Raw genomic sequence first — 15,424 nt, forward strand, 5'->3', positions numbered from 1 at the left:
GTTTCCACATTATCTTCCTTCGAATGTCTCTCTGACTAGGACATTCTAATCTGATATGCACTTACTTGACTCTCTACTTAAGTACTTTAGATATTTACTCAAATACCTCTCTTGTCCTTGTAAATTTCCTGAGTGTAACAACCTGCCTCCAACTTTCCAGCACCCCCTGTCCCCCTTACCCCACACCATTTCTTCTGTAGCTCTGACTGTGCTCAATGCAATACAAAACTCTCGAAATCATCTTTCCTATCTTCTTCAATGGCTTATACAAAACTGTCAGATCAACACTGTAGCAATCAGTATTGTCATAAGCATTCAATATACACCTTTTGAAAAATATATAATATGTTGTTTTATATAACATATTGTTAACATGTTATCTCAGTGTGTTAAATTTTAATATCAGTAATATGTTGGTATATAATTAATTTCAGCAGCTTACAAGTCTACTTTTTGTTAAATAGGAGCAGCCTTGGCATATTAGGTGAAATCAAATGAAAGTAACCCCCTTTTAGACTGAAAGTCATTTGATCTGGGCAGTTTCATGTGTTTTAATTTGATCCTTGTATTCCGCTTATCCTAAGTAGAATAATAGTAAAAGAATTATTTTTGAAAATGATTAAATTGTAAAATCACACACATAGTATTTAATCTACAAATACACAAAGAATTTATGGCATTAACAATGAATGTAAGACCTATAAAGTTTATGACAAAGGAAAATCACTATTAAAATAATATGTAAAAAATATAGGAAATGAGAAAAATGGAAATTATTTGAGCTTAGTAGTTTATTGCATCCCAGAGGATATTTTTTCCTTCACACCTCTCTAATTTTCCACATACTTTCAAAATGTGAAGAATTTGGATAGGGTTCAATCAACAACTAATGTAAAAACTAATATAGTTGAAAATTTGGAAAGTAGATTTATCCCAAAGGCTAACAGTAATAGAATTATTTCATATGAAAAGACGAAAAAAAGAAAGTAGTAACTTATTTTAAACCTTTTTTTGATACCTGTCCTAGGGCTTGAACTCAGAGCCTGGGCACTGTCCCTCAGCATTTTGCTCAAGATTAGCATTCTACCACTTGAGCTCCATTTGCATCAGTGGCTTTAATTGGAAATAAGAGTCTAGTGGACTTTCCTACCAAGGCTGGTTTTAAACCATGATCCTCAAATCTCAGCCTCCTGAGTAGCTAGGATTACAAGCATTAGCCACCAGTGCCCAGTTATTTTTAACTATTTTTACAGGTAATATTTTTAAAGATGTAAAGGACCATATTTGTCTATTTAATTTTTCAAATCAATGTCTCAGCTCCTTTGTAAGTATCAGAAAAATAGACACCATGATAATGAAAAGACTTGATACTGCTGGACCTGTGAACAATGGATGCTTTCTCAACCATAAATTTTCACTAGACAGGTACAGCTTTGAGTCAGGTGACCTCAGGTTCCGGCTGATAATCTCAAACCTTCAGGCAGTTGTCAGAAAACTATGATGGAGAACCAAGTTGTATTTAGCACTCATTTTTGCAAATAGTTTGTTTTCTGTATTGTTGAGCCCTTCTCACATTCCAATGGCAGAGTTACGTGATTACGACAGACTATATTCAGGTTTCAAAAACCAAACGCTGTACTATCTCATCCTTTACAGAATAAGTGCCTATATGTTTACTATAATATTTTTGTCTATGATGGCTAATTCTACCTCAACACCAAGACATTCACTTCCAGGTAGTGGGAAGAGAGCAAAATACCACAGTAGAAAGCCCACAAAAAGTTCCACACCTCACTTCCACTTGTAATCTATTGACATGACAGAAGTGAAGTGGAAATGTGACCACATTAAATGCAGGTGGATGATTCTCTTACAAAAATGCACAACACTTAAGTAGACATTGAGAAATGTGCAGTCTCTGCTTAAGATTATCTACAGCGAAAAGAACATGGGATAAACAGAAAGGATAAGCCTCTTGAAGCAGCTGCCAGCTGACTTCATTGAATGAGGCAAAAATTAGAAAATGAGATGTTTGGCAGTGAGGATTAACAAAGTAGAAGCTTACTTTAGAATTCTGCTTCTTCCCTTATCCCTACTTATATGCAATCCACCCAAAGATCTCTAATGCCATTTCAGAGAACAGATTGTTAGATCTGATACTTGTCAATAACTGTAAATAAGCTTGACATGCCTGCAATAAGAACTGGTATGCATCACTTCTGCAAAAGCTTTCTTCTTACACTAATAACAATCCCAATAATTTCAAAGACAGAAGTTACTACGTTAACTGCTTCCTGGAACATTTTTTTTGCAGTGCCTCGCCAACTCCTTCTCTATACAGACATGCACAGGCAAACAAGAGAGGCACTTGACAATTTCATACTCAATAATATTTCTGGCTTTTCTTATTTTAGCAATTCTTCATATTAGGTGTACCAAAGAATATGAAGATAGGCTTACGACATAGGACAGGAAGCAGCAAACTGATGTCCAGTGAGAACCTTTCCTGATTACTCATGTGAATTTTGGCTCTAATTGCTCTCGTGCTATAAAAGCAGAGTTGAATAATTAAAACAGGGACTTCATGACCTACAAGGCCTAAAATATTTACTACTTCACATGATGAAAGGGACATTTGCCAATACTCAAATTACAGTATTCAAAGAAGTCCCTAAATTTTTAAACTAGTATTTACAACTAGAATAGCAAAGTACTTCTTTACTTGAAGGTAAGCAAAGATTGGTTAACTGTACAGACAAATCCAAGAATTGATTTACTTTGATATTTCTTTTTTTTTTTTTTTTTTTTGCCAGTCCTGGGCCTTGGACTGAGCCTGAGCACCATCCCTGGCTTCTTCCAGCTCAAGGCTAGCACTCTGCCACCTGAGCCACAGCGCCCCTTCTGGCCGTTTTACATATATGTGGTGCTGGGGAAACGAACCAAGAGCTTCATGTGTAGGAGGCAAGCACTCTTGCCACTAGGCCATATTCCCAGCCCCTTGATAGTTCTTAAAGTTTTTCCAGAGTTCCAGAGGACATAAAATTGAGTAGATTAGAAATGTGACAAAATAAATAAGGGTAATTTTATATGCAATTAGTGATATTTTAGATAAATGCCATTGTATCATTTGGATTTCTAGTAGAAAACCAAATAAAGCTTGAATACTCTATTACTTGCATCATGCAAAATCATTTTAGGTCATTGTAGTTATAAATATGAAAGAAAATGGGTTTAGAGAAAAAGCATAAAAATAAGTTCATGAAATTAGAGTATGTTAGGATTTCTTAAACATGACATAAAGAGAGTTAAGGAGTTTAAAAGATAATTTATACTACATAAATATAAGAAGTTAGTTTCTTGGAAAGATGGTATTAGAGTATTCAGACTCCCTCATGCTCAGTAATTAAATATATTCATCAAAAAATACACAACAATATCCATAGTACTGTTATTAACAAAAGCTAAAAACTGGAAACTACTCAGTTTTTTATCAACAGTGGCACCAACAAATAATGTTATGTCCATACAATGAAACACAATTCAACATTGAGAATGACATGCATAAAGCTCATATAATGCCTAGCGAAGATCACAAAACAATATACAGAATATGACTTATTTATATATAATGATCTTAATCAATCTTGGAAGTAATCTGACCAATAGGTAGTAACTGGATACAGGCCCAAGCTAGTTAGGGAAGTCTTCTAGGATGACTGTATTACTCTGTGGCTTTATTTGAATGCAGGCTACAACAAAAGTTACTTCTCTCCTGCTATACACCTAAGGCATCTGTGTTTCCATTATTTGAACTTCACTGAAGCATTTTATATTGAAGTCTGGACATTGATTTCATGATTTCTCTTTGCCAAAATTTATTACTATGCACATGGCAATATAAAATTTTAATATACACACTAGCCATGTGAGTACATGTGCACATGTCACTACTGTAGGTTGAGCTCATTGCCTGTCCCTTAGTTTTTTTTGCTTTGTTTTGTTTTGTTTTGGCCAGTCCTGGGCCTTGGACTCAGGGCCTGAGCACTGTCCCTGGCTTCCTTTTGCTCAAGGCCAGCACTCTGCCACTTGAGCCACAGCGCCACTTCTGGCCATTTTCTGTATATATGGTGCTGGGGAATCGAACCCAGGGCCTCATGTATATGAGGCAGGCACTCTTGCCACTAGGCCATATCCCCAGCCCCCTTAGGTTTTTTTTTAATCAAAGTTGGCACACTACCATTTGAGCCACATCTCCACTTCAGGCTTTTTGGTTGTTAATTGGAGACAAGTCTTTCCATCCTAGGCTGGCTTCAAACTGTGATCCTCAGATCTCAGCTTCTTGAGTAGCTAGTATTATGGGTATGAACCACCAGGACCTGAGTACACTGTCTTTGAAACAAGCTTACTTAAAATATAAAATGGAGACAAGAACAGGGATATACAGTCTTTTGTCTCAAAAATAATCCGTATCAAGAACTGTATGTAATTTGAAGTTGGACCGAAAGAAAACGCAAAGCCTTTTTCCATATCAGCTGGAAGAACACTTTCCCTCCAAGTATACCAAACATTTATCCGTGATATATTTTTAATTACTTGTGCTAAAAGTATATAACTTGAGAATAATGGAAGGAGTTTGAAAAGGGAAAAATGCAAATTTAGAAGAATTAAGTCATTTACTACCTGATGACTTTTTAAAACCTATGCCTTCTTTGCTAATGATTCTTAAAGCCCCATCCAGCCCTTTTGAGAATTACAGTGCACACAAAACATTGAAGAGGGTTGCCAACAGAAATAAAGCAGGAAATTACATAAGCACAACTGATTGTCTCACCCTGATGAGTTCCTGAAATATACAGAACAAAGTTTGTGGAAGATTTATAAAACTCTTGATGAAAACATCTATATAGCTCACTGACAAAATGATAAACCACAAGCCTAGATCCAGGGGAACCAAGGTTGAATTTGGCATCTTTTGATCCTCCAATGACTTTGATTTTTTAGAACAGCTTTCTCTCTTAACTGCCAAATTTAGAAAAGAAAGCAATGGTTTATTCCAATGGGGTGAACTGTTTGAAATCACTTAACACTTTATAGATTTCCTGTGCTTATGGCGCATATTTTTTCTGGAAACAAATACTCACAAAAAGCCCTTTAAAAAATAAAGTGTATTTTCAAAATAAGCAAAAAAAGATTTCATTAATTTCATTCCTACAATTTATTAGAAATGAGAGAGTCTGTCATTGCCATAATATTTTTAATACTTTAGCTTTAGCTCTGCCAGCATGATTAGAACCTCCTGATCCAAGTGAACTACTTTAGTATGGACAGAAGAGTTTATCTTGAGAATATATGACAAAAATGAAGATATTTAACTAGTGCTAAAAGGTAACTATTCGTACATTTTTGTAGTATCTTAATGCTAGAATTTCAATGTAATTCTGGATGGTGGTTTCATTAAGTTTTGTAGTAAGTAGTAAGTAGTAAGTAGTAAGTAGTAAGTAGTAAGTTTGTGCAAGTACTCATTCCAGTATCTAGAATCATAAAGATTTAGTGAAAAGAAAATTCCCCTTAGAGCTTCTTCACAGCTTCCAATCCTGAATTAATTGCAATTTTCATTTAAGTATCTGTCATGTTTCCCTTCATTAAGTAACATAATGTAAAGGCAGACATAGCAGTCCATGCCTATAGTTCCAGCTTCTCAAGAAGCAGAGATCATAAGGATGATCAAAGCTAGCCTAAGCAAAAACGTTAGTGACACTACATCTTAGCAAAGATGAGTGATCTCTTGGCACAGTGTTTTACACATATAGTCCCAGCAGCAGAGTGTGCATAAGTAGTAAGATTGCATTCTAAGATCCAGTTGTGAAAATAAATGTGTGAGAGCATATCTGAAAACTAAAGTAAAGCAAAAAAAAAAAAAAAGCTAGAGACATGGCTCAACTGATAAAGGCCCTCAGTTCTGAGTTCAAAGCTCAGTTCTCATACACACACACACACACACACACACACACACACACACACAGACTAGATTCTCACTTGACTGAGATATTTGAAAACCATATATACTTAAAACAAAATAAATCATGGAAAACACTTAACATAATAAAAGATCAACTACAAAATTTGCCCAAATATTAAATGGCACATTAAATTGCACCAGGATTAGAAATCATGTTACTGTTGGTAAAAACAAAAATCAATTCTCTGTTTCTTTTGCTACTGTTGACAATTCTATTCATGTCTAGTTTTCAGTTTTCCTTTTTGCAATAAAATCAACACAAAAATCTTATTTCCCTTTAAAATATTTCTGGGACAATAGTAAAGAAAGTAACTCTTTCCTGTGTAATTTATCACAATAGAAATTAGGGAATGAAGAGCAAATATATCCAGAGAAAAGGAAAAGGTCTACAAGCCAAGAAAGAGCCCAGACCAACAATTAAAAACAGCAGAATTTAATTTCCTGTTGTAATTTAGATTAAACAAATTTTAATTGATACCAAGATTTTTTTAAATTGAATAAATTAATAAGGTAGCATGTCATGTTTTCATACATGTATACGTTGTGTAAAGTTTAAATCAGGTTAAACATTATTTCCACAAACATTTATTTCCTTAAGGTAAAAACATTCATCATCCTTTCTTCTAGCTTTGTAAAATGAACAGCACATTATAGATACTTAAAAATCACCTACTGTGAAATAAAGCCGAATTTCTTACTCTGATTATGCACTGGACAGCTAAAAAGGAAGTGGGATTTTGCTTGTTAGAAATACGTGGTTTCTGGGAGCTGTCCAATGTGCTGAGTGAATTAATCCCCTACAGAGGGCCTGAGGTCTGCTGGCTCCCCCTGTCACCAGGTAACCTTCCTGCTCATATTTTTTCTAACCAGCCTTTAAGTTATTTTCTAGCCCATTGCTCTACCCAGAGTCCTTTCTTTGTTGGATCTATACACTTTGTAGATGACCTGTATCTTGTCAGTAAGCAAGCAAGGAGGAAAGACTATTTTTGTTGTTGTTAAAATTAGTGAGGATGTGAAATTGGTAACATTTTCATTTACATTATATCAGATTTAGGTATGGGGGAAAAAATCCAGGGGCAAGCTCCAAATCCCCCTTAAACAGAATTCAGTGTGGGATGTTTATTACTTTTAAGTCATACTAGACTCCATAAAGAAAATAAACCAAATTAAAGCCTCAAGATTTTTCTTTGTCGCAAGTAGTTGTTCTCTCCTCAGGGGAAGGTGAGTGGATATCTCTTTCGGCTAATGAAGAATAAATCACATCTTTGTTTTTTGTTTTTTTAATTTATTTATTGTCAAAGTGATGTACAGAGGGGTTGCAGGTTCATATGTATTAAACTTATTACCTCCTCTATCATTTTTCTTCCCATTCTCTCCTCTCCAATCCCCTCCCCTCGAGTTGTACAGTTGGTTTACAACTTATTTTCTTGTAAGTACTGCTGTTTTTGAACCAATGCACCAGCAATACTTAGATTACTTAGATTACATCTTTGAATAGTGGCTGAAGCACTTTTGTTTGGAGAGAGAAAAGTTTGTTTTATCTCCAACGCAGAAAATGACACAGTAAAATCCCGAATGGAGAAAATGTTCTGAGCCAACACTTTTTTATTGTTTAATTTCATTGTCATCGTAATCTGTTTGTTTCATATAAAATCCTTTCCCTCTCCCCACCCCTGTCTATTTTATTGTCATCTTAATCTTTTTCCTCCAAATAAAATCCTCCCAAATGGTAAGGAACGGGAAGTCAAGCATCTCAAGTATTAGGCTGCTTTTCGTCCAAGCGGACTTTAGAAGTCAGGGTTTATAACAAGGCAGGAGATTTGTTTGCCGTGCCCTAAAAGGACAAAGAAAGCCTGTCTCAACAGCGACTCTGGGGAATGTGCTCAGGGCCCCCTGGGACCATGCTTACTTAAGCTAATGCAAGGTCTTGCCTTTCAGCCGTGGCTGTGCCAGGATACGGGACAAACAGTGCTCCTCGACCCGGGCCAGAAGGGCCCCTCTTCAGAACATCATTAAAAGCACATGCACTTGCTTTACATTCATTGGCAGGCGGTGGCCAGACTCAGGACTCCCACTCTGAAGCCAAGGAGAAGCCATCGTGGTGGAAAACATCCTCGCTTGAAAAATCCAAAGAGAAATGAAAGAACTACACGCGATAAGGAGCCAGGGGGAACCTTAGCTGGCTGCAGGGGTGAACTCTGACACAAAAGACACAGCAGGTAAGCCCTGGGGGTTAAAGGCAAGGAGGAACTGTCCCCATGGCTGCATAAAAGGTCTCCGGGATTTCAGGCTGTCCTTCTGAGCCTCCCTTTCGTGCCTGCTTACGTTCACCCTCTCCCATCAACTTCCAGAAGACTGGCGTTGTCACAGCCTTCCCAATGAGTGCAACTAATCTTGTTATCCGCTTGGTTATAAGTAGTACAGTCTCCGCTTGTGGGTGAGTGCGCACCATCGAATTCAAAACTGGGAAGAAACTCCACCAGCCCCTACGAGCAATCGATGTGATTCACAGGCCAAGCAAGGGGGACCCATGGCGCTGTATCCCGAGAGCTGCGTGGATGCCACCGTGCTGGACTTCGTGGCAGACCTGTCTCTGGCCTCCCCGAGACACTCTTTTCTCTGTGACTTCCCACGCGGAGTTCCCTTTGGGGATGAAAGAGTTGTGCTGGGAGATGGAAGGCCCAGGAGGCTGGTGCCATTAGAGGAGGGGGTGCCAGAAGATGATGAGGGAGATGTAGACGAAGGGGACGAACAAGAGGAGGAGGAGGAGGAGGAGGAAGAAGAAGAAGGAGGAGGAGGAGGAGGAGGAGGATGTGGGAGAGTCACCTCTCTACTGGGCCGCCCCAAAAGGAAAAGAGTTATCACGTATGCCCAGCGCCAGGCTGCCAATATCCGCGAGAGGAAGCGGATGTTCAACCTCAACGAGGCCTTCGACCAGCTGCGGAGGAAGGTGCCCACTTTTGCTTACGAAAAGAGACTGTCGCGGATCGAGACCCTTCGCCTGGCTATCGTCTACATCTCCTTCATGACCGAGCTCTTGGACAGCTGCGAGAAGAAGGAAACCGGCTGAGTCCCGAGTGCTGAAGGGCGATGCTTGCCCTGGCCGAGGGCTCACTGGGGGAAGGGCGGAGGGGGAGGGTTAAGGTGTTTCCCATCCGAAGTCCCAAGACAGAACATGTGAGGTTTTGGAAAGCTTGGATTGGGGATTGTAAAGCCCCACAGATCTTGAGACAAACGGCAAGTGTTGTGTTCAAAGGTGAGTGATCCTTTCCAGTGGAGTCAGGCTTAGCGTCCGCCCGGCAAATCAACACACCCCGGGTGTCTCCTCTCTCACCAGGACGCTTCTGTGAGCCAAGCCGGTGGGCTGTCCTCAAATTGAAGCTCTTGGAGCTTCCTGTACAGTCCAATCTCCCCTTCCTTACCTTTAAAGCATAGAGATGGTAATAAAATACAGATTCGTGCTTTTTAAAAAAGTCTCTAGAGACTCAGCTAGGGGATCTGCAGTAGGAGCTTCACTGATCAGCCGCAGGTGGACCTGAGAGGGGTGCAGAGGTGCTGAGACAAGGGTATGATCGCGTATTGAGGGTCGGTCTCCGGGTCAGAGCCACTGAGAATGGGAAAATACAGAAAAAGAAACAAAGGACTTCAGAAAAAAGTGGATCTCTTCCCTCTCCTTCCCTCTCCCTCTCCTCACAGTTTCTCACCTTCTCCTTCGCACTTCCCATCTCTCTTTCCTCCCTTCCCTTCCTCTTCTTTTCTTTTCCTTCTTCTCGCCCCCCCCCCCCAATCCTCTCTCTTTTCTCTACCCCACGGACTTTGGGGTGAGCTGGGCGTGGATACCCTGGACATAACCTAGAGATCTGAACTTGTCTGAAGGTGGAATGTCCCTGTATTCTTTCAACTCCTGAACTTGAGCTCAAATCGCCACTTTTACCCTTTTGTGCAAAACTAATAATCCGCGTCGCGTCCTTCGGGGCCTTCAGTAGGACTCTTCAGGTTTGGAGGGGTGGGGCTTGGGGACGCTTGCACTTGCGATTGGGCAGCGCTAGCAACTGGTGTCCAAGCAAAGTACCTGGGTCTTTTTTGTGAGCTGAGCCTCCTCCCGTCACATTGTAAATCATAAGAAGTGTGCAAAGGATATAGGGTTCGTTCTGGGGACTGCTTGTGGAGGCGAAAAGACAAAAGAGGAGATATATGATGACGGTTTGCAAATAGAGTGACTTGAAAGGGTTTGATGTTTGGACCCTTTGCACTCCCCCCCGCCCCCCCCCCATCATTCCTTCTGTGTGACTTGCTAGCCCTGAACCTGAGTCCTTCGGAGGAGCGAAATGGGTAAGCAAGGAAAAGAACTAGAGGGAATAATGCCCAGCTACTGGTCAATTATATTTACATTCTCCTCTCTCTCTCTCTCTCTCTCTCTCACACACACACACACACACACACACACACACACAACATATACTCCTCTTAGAAATTTGCAAATGTTCAAACAACAAAGAAAATTTAAATCGGTCCACCTCATCCTACTAATAACGTTTTAACCTACTTTATTTTAACCTTTTTTAATATGCAGTCACATACTCATTATATTCAATGCGCTTGGGAAACTTTTGGATACTTAGGGGCTTTTTTTCACTTGACATAATAGAAAAAATACTGCTCCTCTCACTTTAAGTAGTAAACAATTTTCGTTTTTAGTAACTATCTTACTGTCATAACAGTGTATATACACACAACCTAACCTCAATTCTGTACAAATGCACAGTTCTGATACTTTCTAGGCTTTTTAAAATGATTTTCTGCAAATCCTTTCTAGTTTTTTTTTAATTTATTTTTTGATGCTATGTTGAGCACATTGCATCACAGTGCTACCTTCTTGTAATCTCAGCTGCTCAGGAGCCTGAGATCTAAGGATCATGGTTCAAAGCCAGCCTGGGCAGGACAGTCCTTGAGAATATTATCTCCAATTAAACACTAAAAAGCTGGAAGTAGCGCTGTGACTCAAGAGATGGAGCCCTGGACTAGAATGAAAACATTAAGTAACATTGCCCACGTCCTGAGTTCAAGCCTCAGAACCAGCACCAAGATAGCTACCAACTGCAATATTGAGTATCATACATATCTTCTCTATGAACCTCTTGATATGAGATACCTAGGATTGAGACAACCAGATAACAAATAGTGTGCTTTTGTAAGCTTGTCAGTGTACCAGGCAAATCTTTCTTCCTAGAACACTCTGTCAGCTCACATTCCATCCTTCTAGCTCTGCAGGAATTACCTACCTGTTTCCAGCCTCTCCTGAGCATTTATTTTTCCTGTAGGAATGTGTCGTCTTTTAATTGCATGTACAATTTGTACTGATTTTCACAGTGGCTATATCAACACCTATAGGAAGCTTGCCACACATTTCTGAAGTTGTTATTAGGCTTAAGTATTTGTAAGCTCCACAGAACTCTACAAAGCTGTAAATCCCAGTGTACAAATGACACTCCTTGCATATTTGGGACAGATGCTAATATCATTAGAAGTTATAAGGCAGAAATGAGAGCAAGAACCTCAGAATGAGTCCCTGTTTCTAGAGTGGCAGGGAAGAGAAGGATCTTTCAGAAAACTCTGATAAGTGAGTGGCATAAGATTAGATGCATTTAAAATCCTCTCCAATTAACATGAGTTGTTTAATTATTCATTAGGCATCTTGTTTCAGTACACTTCATTTTCCCATTCATTTCATATACTTATGAATTTATCTTTCAGGGATTCAAGAGTGCTTGGATAATATTTGCAGGGCAGGGGCTGGGAATATGGCCTAGTGGCAAGAATGCTTGCCTCATATACTTGAAGCCCTAGGTTCTATTCCTCAGCACCACATTATTGAAAAGTCCATAAGTGGCGCTGTGGCTCAAGTTGGGAGAGTGCTAGCCTGGAGCAAAAAGAAGCCAGGGACAGTACTCAGGCCCTGAGTTCAGCCAAGAATTCAGGGCAAGAATTCTAGACAAAGGTGTTATCCAGTGTTTAAAATAATGGGGGTTTCTTCACACACAACTTTACACAATTGAGGAAGAGGTATGAAAATCAAATTCCCAGTCATCCTCCAAAAAAGAGTGAAATTGAAATTTTTCAATGATCTTTTAAAGTTGGTTTTATAAAATTAACATTAATGTTAGAGTGATTGAGGACAAGCACATTACACTATGAAATGTTATCTACTGAAAAAGTACAGCATGGACACATACTTGATGTTTATATGCAGTTAGTTTCTTTCATGTGCAGAAAAGAAATATGTAAATCATTTGAAAATTTTTTCATTTCCCTTTTCCATAGAAGTAGATTGATTCTGAAATCAGTCTTCTCTCTCAATGGTGTTTTTTATTTGTTTGCTTTTGTATATTTGATTTTAATGTTTTCCTACCAGGAATCTTTCTACCTCAGAATAAATAGATGAAAGAAAAGACGTAAACAGCTAATATGAAACACCAAAAAAGCTAAGAGGTATACTTTATTTTCTAATAGTTTAGCACCTTTATTAAAATAAACTGAGTCTTGGACAATAACTTCTTCATCAGTTCATAAAGTAATATTTCATTTTTCTTTATTTAACTATTAGTAACTTAGACTAATATTTTTATTCCTCAAGAACATTTAAAGTTTCTCATTTGGATATGTGAAGGAAAAATAGCTATTTTTGACTCAAAAAACAGTATTCTGTCCCCAAAATCCTGACGTGGTTCAGTGGCTCCATCAAAACCCCATGTTTATATTGAAAATTGAAACTGCTTACATAAGATTCCTTCCTTCAAGTCCTTCTAGAAACTAGATAGCATGTTTTAAATTCTTCAATGTTGAATAAGTGAAAAAGAAATAGCGGCATTAATAGTCTGTGAATCTTTACTATATTGTCTAGTTTTGAAAATTCAAAATAACATAAGTTTATTCAGCCAGATCCATGGGTGGATGAAGAGTGAATACAGCCATCTATCAACTGGGTCCTCTTTCTTTAATTCTAAGCCTATCTGCTATTACCCTCATAAACACATAAGTGCCTACTGAAAGCCTGTTTAGCATAGTAACCTCTGCTATAGATAGTCTAACTGAAAAATCAGTTTCTCATGACAATCAGAAGAATTATACTCGCCATTCTTTAAACTTTTACATTTTATAGTGCTTTGTTCTTTGTAAATTCCAAAGTTATAAGTCTTTTAAGGCATTTTCAAAATCACATGCAAGTAAAATAATTTCTACACCAAATCATCTATAGACTAAATGTCGCATATCCTAGTGTTAAATCCAGTGTCCATTATATTTTCATCTCCACTTTTCAAAGCAGTGTGTTTTGATTTTACTTTACCCACGTTGGATCCATATATTCAGTGTGATTTTAAATAAACTTTAAAAAAATACACAGGATACATATGCTAAAAACTGCCTTATTCTTTATTGCTCAGTTAACATTAATGGATATATCAGCAAGCCATCGCTTTAATAAATACTGTTCCCCCAGTTTAAAGAAGAAAAGATTGTCATTTACTTCAGAAAAACTATAATAATTAGTTTTTTTTAATTAAAGTTATTTAGATACTTTGACTTTATGTACTACTTTAGGCATTGCTGGGAAGTGCTTTATGTATATGCTCTTTACTGACTGAATACAGCCTTTTGGCCTCAAACTAAGTTCCCCATAAATATCAGATTACTATTAGTATTCAGACGTGCAAACCATGAAAAGATCTAAATGAAATCATACTTGAAAGACATAATTAAGCTTTCCAAGAAAAGCAAAAAACAATCAAAATCCTTTTCCATCAAAGGGAGACATTCAGACTGATCATCTTTTTATATGAAAGTAGATTTTGGCAAAAATTAGTGCTGAAAACAGAACCAAATATTCTGCTATTATGACTAAATCCTACACAAACATATAATTAAGAGCCTTAAATTGGTGTTTATTATTATGTTTGTTAGTAATTCCATTAAGAAAAGTACTCTTGTAGAAATTTTATGGGAGGGCTATATAAAAATTCTGAGGTGACAGCTGGGTGCTTGTGGTTCACCCCTGTAATCCTGGCTACACAGGATGCTGAGATCTGAGGATCAAGGTTTGAAGCCAGCCTGAGCAGAAAAGTCCCCGTGAGACACTTATCTCCAATTAACTACCCAAAAGAGGCTGGACATGGAGCTGAGGCTCAAATTATAGAGTACTAGCCTTGAGTGCAAGCCCAGGACCAGCACAAGAAAAAAAAAAGATAATTCAGTTAAAGCAAAATACAAATTACATCAATATCTCATATTGATCAAATAGAAATAACAGATTAATATTGAACATTAAATCCTAAACTTTTTAAAGTTGATTTATTTCATTAAGTTATGTTTCTGTTTTTAGAAAAATGGAAAGCTTTGCTATATATCTATAACTTGGCCTGAGTTCACTCAACTGTGCCTGGACTTGGCCAACATTTTGGGTGAAGTTCGACTCAAGTTCTGGTCAGCATCATCTCTTCCTGTGAATACTAGACTAAAAGAAAGGTTACAAAACAAGAGTCAGCAGTTCTGACCATTTTGTTTTGACTTTGGGGTTTCTTTGAGTTTGAAGCTCAAAACCAAACCTGGCGGAGGAGGGAAAGGAAAGGCAAAAAGCAATGCAAACTGACAGCAGTGAAATCCGAAAAAGTTTCTCAAGTCTCTATAAAACCAAAGCCTATAAGTTTTCACAATTTTATGACACCAAAGTTTTCATACTGTGCTTATAACACATCTTTAAAGGCATCTAAAATGCAAAGAAAGTATGAATGTCTTTTAAAAGCCTATTTATTTATAGCTAATATTGGGTAGAATCTTATCTTTCCTTTAGCACAGGGCAACGAACTTTTTCAAACATGACAACATAGATTCAAATGTTTATAAGTGCCTAATGCTTACTTAGTGCTTTATTGTTTTCTAAACACCATTCACATACTTTTGATCTGCACAACTGAATTAGATCTGCCCAATTGGAATTCAACAAGGTCTAGAATCTCCCAAGTAAATAGGATCATCAACATACCATGGTAAGCATTGAAACCAGTGTGATATTGAGATTTCTATAAAAGACTGATAGTGACATATAAGCACCCCATCACTTTGAAAACTATTGCCTCCAGAGATTAAAAGGATGATAAATTATACAATAGCCTTGTATGGTGTGGCTGCCTCAAAGGCCAAGTTTTACAACCTTCTATTAGGGCTGTGTGAAGGAGATTTCCACCTGCGGCCAACAAATATAGATAACCTCAAAGCAGCTGTTATGGACAGGTTTTTGTTTTTTATGATTTCCAGTCTTCGAAAAGAAATAAAATGCCTAGAAGAACTTAGAAATAGATCAAACAACTTCTGAATGATAGAAGAAAAAGTACATATTTATTTCTGGGCCTA

General features: G+C 37.9%; 1 protein-coding gene across 1 annotated transcript; it reads left to right on the plus strand.

The window, feature by feature from the left end:
- Window positions 1-8,549: 8,549 nt before the first annotated feature.
- Window positions 8,550-9,089, plus strand: Ferd3l (Fer3 like bHLH transcription factor). The gene has a single exon (XM_048337827.1). It carries the CDS (start codon window positions 8,550-8,552, stop codon window positions 9,087-9,089), a length of 540 nt encoding a protein of 179 aa, XP_048193784.1.
- The last annotated feature ends 6,335 nt before the right edge of the window (window positions 9,090-15,424 follow it).

The sequence above is a fragment of the Perognathus longimembris genome, chromosome 2 (assembly GCF_023159225.1).
Source record: "Perognathus longimembris pacificus isolate PPM17 chromosome 2, ASM2315922v1, whole genome shotgun sequence".
Lineage (NCBI taxonomy): Eukaryota > Metazoa > Chordata > Mammalia > Rodentia > Heteromyidae > Perognathus > Perognathus longimembris.

What these genes read in the sequence shown, in the direction of transcription:
- Ferd3l (XM_048337827.1), top strand. Translation starts at nt 8,550, where the DNA reads ATGGCGCTGTATCCCGAGAGCTGCGTGGATGCCACCGTGCTGGACTTC.